This window comes from Megascapheus bottae, chromosome 12 (assembly GCF_031878675.1).
Source record: "Megascapheus bottae isolate mThoBot1 chromosome 12, mThoBot2.hap1, whole genome shotgun sequence".
NCBI lineage: Eukaryota > Metazoa > Chordata > Mammalia > Rodentia > Geomyidae > Megascapheus > Megascapheus bottae.
In genome coordinates, this window is record NC_143520.1 from 5090993 (window position 1) to 5103550 (window position 12558).

Below are 12558 nucleotides of genomic sequence, written 5' to 3' on the forward strand. Positions count from 1 at the left end.
AGTACACCTTTCAATTAAGTTTTATAAATTAACTGAGTCAAAACTTTTCGTTGGCATGACCAGTAACTATAAGTATCTAAGTTTTCTTTCTTTTGTAAACAGCCTGTAATTGGCACTGATTTTTCTTAAGCATGCCTGCTTAAGTGAAAAGCACCTGGCTTCAGGAAGCATCTCTTCTCGCCTGCATTTTGACTAGTCAGAAGCCAAAGGCTTGCATACCAGGACATTCCTGCCAGCAGAGTCTGTATTTTTGGTGAGACTGAACAACGCTCTGGCTCTTGTTCAGGGAAAGGATCTATGTCACTGCCTTAGTGAGAAGGATTCTTCTTAACCATAGTTACTACTCACAGGCCCTTGAACTGTATTTATGACTCCCTTGCCTATGCTACTTGCTGACATTCAGTGTAACTCTTTTTGTTCATTGCTTTCTTTTTTTTCATATATTTTTATTGTAAATAATAGAAGGGTTACATTATATTCACCAGATAGAAGGTACATTACTTCACATACATTGATACCCTTTCTCATGTCTTGGTCCCCATTTCCCTCCGCCCACCCCCACCCCTCATCTTGTTTTCCCCCCTTCCCTATCCAATTTCAAATAACCAAATATAAATATATCCAATATATCAGATAACAAAGTGAGATACTGTAACAATATGAGATAACCAAGGGACAGCAAAAGAGATGAGAGATAACATAGCACATTAAGGACAACAATCACTCATTATGTGGCTTTTGTTTCTATATCCTAGACGTCCTTTCACTTAGCATTATACTGTATGGCCTTATGTATCTAGGTTTTGCTCTATTGCAAATCTCTGCTAGTAGAGCCCAAGGTTTCTACTGATTATGACAAATGAGGGAAACCATTGAGCCTATGTTCCTTTGAGTCTGGCTTACTTCACTTAATATGATTTTTTCTAAGTCTTTCCATTTCCTAACAAATGTGGCGATGTTATTCTTTCTGACAGCAGCATAGAATTCCATTGTGTACAAAAACCACATCTTGTTGATCCACTCATCAACTGAGGGACATCTGGGTTGGTTCCAAATATTTGCTATGGTAAATAGTGCTGCAATGAACATCATTATGCTAGTGGATTTACTATGTCCTTGTTTCTGGACAATTGGGTAAATGCCAAGGAGTGGAATTGCTGGGTCATAGGGGAGTTCTATGTTTAGTCTTTTGAGGAACTGCCAAACTGTTTCCATAGTGGTTGAAAGAGTTTGCACTCCCACCAACAGTGTAGTAGTGATCCCTCCTGGCCACATCCCCTCAAGCATCTGTTGTTAGTAGTTTTCTTGATTCTGGCCATTCTAACATTCAGTGTAACTCTTGTTTGCAGGTTGCAGCTCATGGTCTTGTTATCCCACAATAGTTGTGAGGAGAAAGGTGTGAGCATGAGACTGAAGTCATTTCTGTTTGTTCTTGGCAGGCAGCACATGCCATACCTCTACCCTTCCTGCTCTCGTGCGCACACCTACCCTGATGATGCAGCCTTCGCTGGACATCAAACCATTTATGTCTTTCCCAGTGGACAGTAGCTCTGCTGTTGGACTCTTCCCAAATTTTAACACAGTGAGTAAACATATTTGAATTTTCTTTATACCTCCTCAGGTTCTTTCATTGCATTTGTAAATAAGCCATAGATGTCATTTAAGACCACATATTGCTTCTGTTGCTCAACTGTGCTGTGGAATATGCTGTCTCACCCGTAGGAGTAAGTCTAAACTACAGCATATTTACTTTACAGATAATATTTCACCTGTTCCATTGTGCCACTTTGATAGACTTTTTCATGGCTTTAAAACCTCTATTATTTCTGAGATGCTGCTCATACTTATTTGAGAACACAATTTAGAGATACCAAGCCACATTGATTTCTCCTCCTCCCCCAGTATTGGAAAGAAAGAAAAAAATGACTAAAGGCTTTATCTCCCTGGGCACCTTTTTATTTGAGAGATATTTTAGATAAGGTATGAATTTTACAGGAGCAGAATTTTGGGGGGGGGGAATTTGTGGGTTACATGACACTAACTCTTAGCAAACAGGAAAATACTCTTCTTAAACCTATCTTGGCTATCTGCACAATATTCATACCTTCTCTTTCAAACTAATATATAAAAATCAGTGAATTACTCATAATTACCACTATTCTTCATTCAGGGAACTGATCTTCCATATGGATAAAATGCATTTGCAGATGGCATGGCAACAAGATGAGGGGCCAAAACATGAGAAGGGTGGCAATGTTTGTGAAGTAATGCACCTTCTATCTGGTGAATATAATATAACCCTTCTATTAATTACAATAAAAGTATATGAAAAAAAGAAAAACTAGTGGCAGGGCATCTTTCCACAATATCATTCAACATAAGATCAGTTTATGCACAGGTTCTAAAATTACAGGTGGGAGGGTAAAGAATTCAGGAGATTGAATGAATGATGTCCCTTCCCCTGACACATGCATTCAGTTTTGGAGCATTATGGTCCCCACAAATTAGACAATATCGTAAGTGTTGTGGTGGTCACAATGAAAGGATTGTATTACCAATCTCACCAAATAATTGTGCATCTGAAGGACTGCCAAATGTTTTCCTTTGCAAACTTACCTTCTATGTGAAGTCAAAACAGCAAAAAGAAGATTTTTCCTCAAGGGTTATAAATCTGAGCTCCTGACAGGCCTTCTGTCAGAGCTCACGCAGTGTTGTAAGGTCGTCCAAAGAGGAGGTACAGGACAGGCCAACTTCTTAGAGTATTGGTTTTGACTTAATGAGTAAGCCACACTGAATGTTGATTTCTTTGAGACTTTTGGTGCCAAGTCAAGGCTTTGTTTGTATTTTTGTTGTGGCTTGTTTTGCAAACAACTTGGACCAATGAACATCATTTCTAGTACAGCAGAGCAGAATAGTAACTTCCATCATCCTACCTTGGTCACGTGATACCTTTAGACAGATGCAGGACACACCCTCCCCAACCCCAAGCACCATATGCGTCATTTTAGAGAGCTTGGACTCCAGCACGTGACCCAGCAAAGCATCTTGATCACTCCAAATGAAACTGAATTCTCCGTACTTCCTCGAATGTTTACTGGGGATTTGTATTTTGATTAAAATGTATTTGGATGACAGCATGCATGGGCCCCACACTACTCCAGGTACTGAGTATATATCTCAGAAGGAGTATATGTCTTAGCAGGCTGAGGAGGGGGCATGAATGGCACCTCTGTTCTTTACCTCTATTTTCTTCTTTTAGATGCAAGGCATGAATAATTTTTTCAGAGATTCAGATAAATCATTAGAATGTACTCTTTTTTTTTTGTCAGTCATGGGCTTGAGCTCAGGGCCTGAGCACTGTCCTTGGACTTTCTCAAGACTAGAGCTCTACCACTTGAGCCTCAGCACCACTACTGGCCTTTTTCTGTGTATGTGGTACCCAGGAATTGAACCGGGTCTTCGTGCATGCTAGGCAAGCACTCTACCACTAGGCCAAACTCCCGGCCCCAGAATGTATTCATTTACTTGTTTTTTTTGTTTTTTAAATTTTGTGCTGGTCCTAGGGTTTGAACTCAGGACCTGCCAGGATGATGCCCCTGATCCTTTGTGCTTAGGCAAGTGCTCAACTCCTTGAGCCACAGACCCACTTTTGCCTTTTTAGTAGTTAATTGGAGATAAGAGTCTTATGGATAGATTTTCTGCTTTGCTGCCCAGCAGTATATTCTTTGCTTGTGAATGCACTTTCATTCCCTTCAATAGGGAAAAATACTCTCAGCAGCTGTCATCCATTGTCAACTCCTAAATATACCGTACACACACACACACACACACACACACACACACACACACACATTTATATATATATACCAACATTATAGTGTTACATATGTACTGTTTGCAGTTATCAAAATGTCTTACATATGATTCTGTTTTTAATGGCTTAAAAAAACATAGGAAGCTGGGCACTAGTGTCTCAGGAGGCTGAGGTCTGATGGTCACAGATCAAAGTCAGCCTGGGTAAGAAATCACATGAGATTCTTATCTCCAATAAACTACTTATAAATGTCAAAAGTGGAACTGTTGTTCAAATGGTAGAGATCTAGCCTTGCACCAAAGCAGCTCTGGGATAGTGCTCAAGATTGGCATAAAACAAAACAAAAACATAATTGATACTTGCTTTTTTTCTTTTTCTTTTCTTTCCTTTTTCTTTTCTTTTTTTGCCAGACCTAGGGATTGAACTCAGGGCCTTGGCATTGTTCTTGCACACTTTTTGCTCTTGGCTAGCATTCTGCCACTTGAACCACAATGCCACGTCCAGTTTTTTCTGTGTACGTGGTTCCAGGGACTGGAACCCAGGGCTTCATGCCATTAGGCTATGCTCCTGGCCCTTTTAGGCAATACTTTCATAAAGGTATTTTAGGATAAAGTCTCAGGCTAGTTTATTAATGTTACAGATGTACTAGCATGCTTTTTGCTTTGTGTTTATTGTGAAAAACAACTGATCTCATTATATACTGCATTTAATGAAACCCAAAGGAAATTATTTTTTGTGATTAATACTTGGTTATTAATGTGAAAAATACTGCAAAAGATTAGATGACATAATCATTCCATTCTCTTTATTTCATCTAGATCATTTATTAGTCAAAAGCCCTTCTGATAATATACTAAACTAAAAAGTAAGTCAACACTAGTGGGACTGTTATTGTGTAAGGAAATTAATTTGGCCAAGTGTGGTAGTGAATGCCTGTAATTATAGCTTAGATGGTAGGATATTGAGTTTGAGCCCAGTCTAGGCTATATTATGAGTTCTAGGCCAGTCTTAACTAGGGAGCAAAACCGTCTTCAAAAGGAATAAGAAAAGAAAAAAAGGCATTTTCTTTATTTATGATTCTTTTTTCACTTTGAGTTGCAATTTAAATTACTCCTTTTCCTTATAGACATTTTCATTCTAGCACCAAATTCACAGAGTAGGTTTCCTGGGGAAATTTTGGGAAAGCCATTATCAACAGTTCTTGGGAAGTTTGAGTACATCCCTGCTGTTCATCTCAATGGATTGCCATAAAATGTGATGATCTATTTCCTGTAGAAGATTCAGGTCTCAGAATACTTAGCAAGGTCCCAGCTATTACTACTATTGTCTAAAGAAGAAAAATGAATTAGTAAAAGAAGAACTGAGCCTTTGATTATAGTCATCTAACTTTGAAACTCATGCTCTGGCACCTCATATCCTCGGCTCTTTTAACCTGTATTACCTTCTACCTCATTCATTGGGAACAAAGCTTAATCAAAAGTCTTCTTTTCTGGGAGCATGATAGATAATTTTCAGGAGAATCATTGAGTAAAACTAAGAAAGGGGATTTTGACTGAAAATACACTTCTATAGAGAGGATCTTTGAAATAGTATATTTCATGAACTCTACTCTCTTGTTGGACATTCTTTAAAGTATATTATGTGAATAGATTACTTGTTCTTTCAAAACAAAAGTGAATTTGATTACAGTATTTTATTTTTAAACAGATTCAATTTATTAAAAGAAAGTATTGAAGTTAACTTAATTTAGTTTTTATATGAAAATGCCAAAATTACAAAGCTTGATCCTCTGAATTACCTTTGCTATTTTCTTTAAACTGATATACATATGTAAATAATATACAGATAAATAATATATTACATATATGTATGTAGTGTACAGAGTGTGAGAGTGTTTTTCCCTGTTGTTTTTGTTTGTTTGTTGGTTTCAGTCCTGCGGCTTGAACTCAGGGTCTGGGCACTGTCCTTGGGTTTTCTCGTCTAGTGCTCTGATACTTGAGCCACAGCACCACTGCTGGCTTTTTCTTTGTTGTTGATACTGAGGAATCGAACCCATGGCTTCGTGCATGGTAGGCATGCACTTTACCACTAAGCCACGTTCCTGGCCCCTGTTTCTTCCTTTTAAAAACTTTGATTTTTTTTTCTGGTATTACGGCTTAACCTCTAGACCTGAGCTCTGTCCCTGAGCTTTTTCCCCAAAGCTATCACTCTACCATTTGATCCATAAAACCACTTCTAGCTTTTTCTGAGTAGTTTATTATAGAGAGGTTTATTACAGACTTTCTTGCCAGTGTTGTCTTCAAACTGTGATTCTCAGATCTCAGCCTCCTGAGTAGTTAGGATTACAGGCATAAGCCAGAGTGTCAGGCTCATTTCTCCCTTTTTATAGTGAAGCATGATAACATTTTATGATTAGTAATGAAAAGTGAAATGAGATTCTGATACATCTAAAATAAATTGGTGCTTGTCCTATGCTGAGGTTACTCAATGAAGAAATACTTCATCATTCATTTAGTAGCCTTGCTTTATAATGCATAACTGACAAGATCTCTTGATACTTATGTAGGTAGAACATGCAAATACTCTGAGATACTGTTCAGAGTTACAAAGAGACATGATAAGGAAGCTGAAATTTCTATCAGTAATGATTTATGGTGGATTCTCTGTGGAGGTACCTACTGAAGTCTGATAATGCTCAGTGCTTCAGCAGTTATGGTTTTCAGTGACTGTTCCAAGTCATTTGCAGGTAAAAGACTGCAACTCCAAACATGATTTTTTAAGAGGCTTACGTAGCTATAATGCCCACGTCCAGTGCTGGCACCTCACCTTCAACTACTGGTCATTCAGAATTTAAGTTAGGTATTCTCTCCCTTCCCAGGAAGGCTTCTGTCTTGATTAAGTGTCATCCTCTGTGTTTCCAAAGTACCACTAATTACCTCAGTTACAGCGATCTTATGCCATAGCCTGACTACCTGAATTTCTGTTGTCACTAGAATGACAGATCTGTGCGGACAGTGGCTATTTCTTGTTCATTATGCTTAGTGTCTGACATAGATACTCAACAAAAGTTTTTTGAAGAAATGGAGAAAAGGATAGAGGAAATAGCCCTGATTTCTTCAATCTCAATGGCCATACCACCCTATCCAGTAAAGGTATACTGTGTACCAAGTGATAAATGCAGCTGTTATTCTTATTCTCTTATTCTAAGCATTAGCCTTAAAAGCATTTAAAAATGCAGCCAGGTTCTGGTGGTCATACCTATAATCTTAGCTACTCCAGAGGCTGAGATCTGAGAATCAGGGTTCAAAGCAAGCCTAGGCAAAAGAGTCTCAGTGAGAATCTTATCTCCAATTAACCACTCAAAAACTGGAAATGGATCTGTGGCTCAAGTGGGTCTAGTTTTGAGCACAAAGAGGCTTAGGGACAGTGTCCAAGTCCTGAGTTCAAGCTCCACAACTGAAAAAAAAGAAGGTAATACAATGTAATCAAGACATATCAGCAAAGTAAAAATAGTAACTAAACTTTGTATTTCTGTATTGTTCAAAACTAGTAGAAAGAAGTAGGTGGCTGATGCCTATATGCCTCCAATAGTTACTTGGGAGGCTGAGATCTGGAGGATGGTGATTTGAGGCCAGGCCAAACACAAAGTTCATGAGATAATATCTCCAAAAATGATTAGTGAAGTCTGTTACAGTGCAAACTGAGCAAGCAAGCTGAAAAGATGCAAACCATGAGCTCAAACCCTGGTACCAGAAGAGAGAGATAGAGATAGAGAGAGAGAGAGGGAGAGGGAGAGGGAGAAAGAGAGAGAGAGAGAGAGAGAGAGAGAGAGAGAGAGAGAGAGAGAGAGAGAGAGAGAGAGAGAGAGAGAGAGAATAGAGGAGAAGGAAGGAGGAAGGGAAAAAGAATTATTAGGCAAAAATAAAAATATTTCTTGTTACAGAGAGCTATTTTTCTTATTTTCATATTTTTAACCATAAATTTCCCAAGTGCTCAATGCTCATTTTGTTACTATACATGATATTTTGGTAGGCCAAATATATATAATTGCTTCCTTTGTTAGAATCAGAATCTGCTCATTTCCTTTACTATAGACCCAATTTTCATCTTTGTTCACAAGCAACAAGGATAATTCTTGATATTTTGTTGCTTAAGAAGAGACTTCAAGCTGGGTGCCAGTGGCTCACACCTGTAATCTTAGCTACTCAGGAGGCTGAGATCTGAGGATTATGGTTCACAGACAGCCTGGGCACGAAAGTCCATGAGACTCTTATTTCCAGTTAACTGTCAGAAAACTGGAAGTGGTGCTGTGGCTCCAAGTGTTAGAGCACTAGCCTTGAGCTGAAGAGCTCAGGGACAGTGCCCAGACCCAGAGTTCAAGCCCCATGACTACTCCCCCACACATAAAAACAAGACTTCAGAATAGAAATACAAGATGAGAAACATTAATGATCAAAATACATTAATATACATACATGAAAATGTCATAGTAATGCCCTTTCCATTGTGTAATATTAACTAATAAAAACAAAAGCATAAAATCCATTTAGAAAAAAAAACATCTATACACATTTTGTTGTGAACTGAATATTTATCTCCCCAACATAGTATTTGAAGATGGAATCTTTGAAAAGTAGGGAGGATGAGGTTATAAGGGTAGAACCATCATGATGCCATTAACGCCTTTATAGGATGACGTACTGGAGTTTCTCTTTACCCTATGAAGACATAGCACGAAGGTATGCTTGTATTGACCAGAAAGTCTTGACCAGAAGCACACTATGCTGGCATCCTGATCTCTCATTTCTAACCTCTGGGATTTGGGAAAGCATCTCTGTATTGTGTACCAGTCTGTGGTTCTTTACTATATCAGTCCAAGCAGATTAGACATACCCAGCATCTTGTGACATACATGGTAGTGAGGTTAAGTGTATTTTGAATAGCCACATTTTGCATATATGCACAGGTGTATTGGATAGTTTTCAATAGCTATACTTATAATTTATCTGTGTATTCCTGTTCTGACTTGCAGCTATTTTCTGAGCCGATTTATTTGAAATTCTGTCATGTCTTTGCAAATGCTCTAGAAAGCAAAAGCATAAGCAAGGGTGCTAATACTTTATTGCAAGAGACTCAGGAGACTTTTTTTGTGAAAACTAACTTTGTTTTATCTTTATCTTAGAATTATTTTTTTCTGATACATGAACAAATAGGTTAAACAGAATAAATATTATTTATAAATATGAAGTTCCAAACCACTATATGATTTTTGAGTCATCCATGACACACTGTGAAATAATTTATATGATGATTATTTACTTTACCATTCCAGATTCTCTGAGATCCTAAATCATTTATAACTTGGCAGTACTAACAAGGAAATATCTTTTCTCTTTCTTAACAAAAGACATAATATGCTTATCAAGGTGACATGTATAAAAGCAGGCAGAAATTAAAATCAAGTTTACTTCATTGGTAATTTATGTCATGTTACTTATCAGATGTTAATGGTAAGGAAATGTGAGGTGAGCTAGAGTAACTACTGGCCTTTATTTATTTAATGATGCCCTTATTTAAGTATTCAAATACATATTTCTCTGTTGTTGTTTTAAACTAGAAGAGCTAGCCTCTGCTCCAGGATGTGGAAATAAGAACCATGTAATGTGTGATTGTTGTTCTGTTATTTCTCATCTCTTTTGTTGTCCCTTAGTTATTCTCATATTGTTACAGTATCTTACCTTGTTATCTGGTATATTGTATATACGATTATTTGTTTATTTGAAATAGGAAAGGGAAGGGGGGAAATGAGGAGGGGTGAGGGTGGGCAGAGGGAAATGGGGGCAAAAACATGAGAAGAGGTATCAGTGTGTGTGAAATAATGCACCTTCTATCTGGCGAGTATAGCTATAAACCTTCTATTAATTACAATTTAAAAAGAAGGTTTAAAAGTATGGTAATGATCTGTACTTTTATATACTCAAAAAATAGAAGAGCTAACCTCTGCTAAAATATGATGTTTTGCCTTTGCCTTTGATTATTTTTAACTTGATGTTATGTACTCTCCTTGAGAAGTTATATATTCCATATTTCTTGAATATTAACATGCTTGACTCCATTTGAACATACACATTTATCTCAGGCCTATAAAGAAGAGAAAATATGATCGAAAATTTTTTTATATGATATGCTTTACAGTGTATAGACAGATCATCTTTCAAATGTCTGAAGAAGTCTGTAGTGGAGGAAGAGGGAGGAAATGCAGTCACAATATTCAATGCATTTCCTGTAAAATTAGGAAACTTGAAGGAAAGGGATTGCATTGGAAGGGATGGATGGGGAGAATGAAGAAAGGGGTGAGATGGATCTGTATGCATTGTACTTACAAACTGATTAATAGAATGGTATCTTCTTTTTTATTAAAGAATTTATTAATATTGATTTTACATCATATTTCAAATGACAAGTTAAACAAGTGTTCAAGAAGGGAATCTCTATATACAATCACTAGGACTTCGTTTTTAGAACTTAATCCAAATGATATTTTCTTTTGTACAACTCCTAAAAGATAATAAAACATAATTTAATGAAGAAGTCTAGAAAATTAAACATGCTGAGATAAAAATTTCCATGGTTCTCATATTCACTGGAAAGAGCAGAAATTGTTTCCTTACTGTTGAACTTAAGTAAGTCCAGTGGAACACTTTTCAGATCATTAGGAAAAACATGGTTATAGATAATCTTTGGAATGTGATAAAAAGCTAATGAAGATTTTATGCAAATAATTAAACATATAATACTTGGAAAGTTTTGTATTCCTGTGAAGTTTAATAGAGGGAAAGGACATATCAACACACTGTTACCATGTGTATTCCTATTTTCATTTCCCCTTCAAACAACAAACAAGTCCTTTTCAGACTTATCTCAACATATTTCTAGTCTAATTCAAAAGCCTTAGTATTTATCTTACTAAAGATTGTGTTCAAGGTCTGGGGTTATGGCATAAGTGGTAGAAAACCACATAGCAAACACAGACCTTTAGTTCAAACTTTGATTTTTACATTGACAACAAATGAAACAAAGCACAAGTGATCCATTTCAGTAAAACTTCAAAAGTTCTTTATGATCTGGGTGATGATGGCTCTTCCCTGTAATCCTAGTCACTCAGGAGGCAAGTTCTAATGGTTTAATGTCAACTGGTCCATGAAACTAACAAAAAGCCAGACATGAAGCTGTGACCCAATTGGCAGAACACCTTCCTTCAGCAAAAAAGCTCAGGGGGCAACATCCATCACCAGAAGATACAAAAAGTCTTTAGGACTATAGCCATGGCTCAAGTGGTAAAGCACTAGTCATGAGCAAAAATTTAAAGGATATTTTAAGTTTTAAGTTTAAGCTCCATGTCATCAAAGGAAGTAAAATGAATGCATGAGTTTTTAAAAACCCTGCCTGGGTTCAAATCTTCTTTTTCTCCATGTACTCTTGACCCCTTTTAGAAAATGTAGATATTATTTGTGCACGTGTGTGTATGTGTATGTATATATGTATGTATAAAGGTATGTTTATTTATCAGGTTGGAATATTCATTCTTTTTTTAAAATTTTTTTATTGTAATTAGTAAAAGGGTTGCATGATATTTGCCAGATAGAAGGTGCATTAATTCACATACATTGATACCCTTTCACATGTCTTGGTACCCATTTCCCTCCCCCCCACACCCCCCCACCCATCTTGGTTCTCCCCCCTTCCCTATCAAATTTCAAATATCCAAATACAAATAAATTCAATATATCAGATAACAAAGTGAGATACTATACCAATATGAGATAACCAAGGGACAGCAAAGGAGATGAGAGACAACATAGTACATTAAGGACAACAATCATTCATTATATGGCTTTTGTTTCAATATCCTGACATCGCCCCATTTGTTAGGAAATGGAAAGACTTAGAAAAAATCATATTAAGTGAAGTAAGCCAGACTCAAAGGAACTTAGGCTCAATGGTTTCCCTCATTCGTCATAACCAGTAGAAACCTTGGGCTCTACTAGCAGAGATTTGCAATAGAGCAAAATCTTGATACATAAGGCCATATAATGTGAAGCGAATTGAAAGGACCTCCTGGAATATTCATTCTTTCTACCTGTTTAGGACCATGGATTTATTCACAAAAGTTTATTTTATGTCTGAGTGTTTTAGTCCTTAGTCTAAGAAGAGGTTATAATGTCAAATAAGATGGAAGTAGCTCATTGTCTGATAGGAAATACTCCCTCTTCTTATAATGTACTTTAACATAAAATTAGAGAGGGTTATACTCATTGTGAACATTCAATTTAGTTGATAAAAGCTGCCAAGAAACACCAGATATAGATTTCAGTATTCTCCTTTGAGGTAAGGGGACACAAAGATTTGGAGCCTGGAAAAGACATCCATAGATGTCAAAGCGATGTCCTCTGTGTCCCTTTACTTATCCTAGACTCAACCTCACATGGCTCTGGGTCCTCATCTTCAGTGCTAGAGTTTCAAGGATTATGTGTACTTGGAGGGTTCACCAGAATTTCTGGCAAGAGAGGTCTTTAGTATTGGCCCTGCCTCAGCTCAGCATTTTTCAAGAGTAGAGTCAACTTGGAAAAAAGTACCTATTATCAGTTCCTCTTTCAAAATTTTACCTTATTTTTTAACATTTTCTTAAACACTACAGTTAATTATAAAAGAAGAAGGATCCTCAAACTTTATTCTTTGCTTGC

The 12558-nt window shown here is 37.0% G+C and overlaps 1 protein-coding gene across 5 annotated transcripts in view; it reads left to right on the plus strand.

Annotated features, from left to right (window-relative positions):
- Positions 1 to 12558, plus strand: part of Znf385b (zinc finger protein 385B) — a 414848-nt gene that overhangs the window by 319473 nt on the left and 82817 nt on the right. For all 5 annotated transcript variants that reach the window (XM_090342530.1, XM_090342533.1, XM_090342531.1 and 2 more), the window contains one exon: positions 1440 to 1582. In XM_090342530.1, the coding sequence (XP_090198656.1) occupies positions 1440 to 1582 (143 nt within the window). The remainder of the gene's footprint in view (positions 1 to 1439; positions 1583 to 12558) is intronic.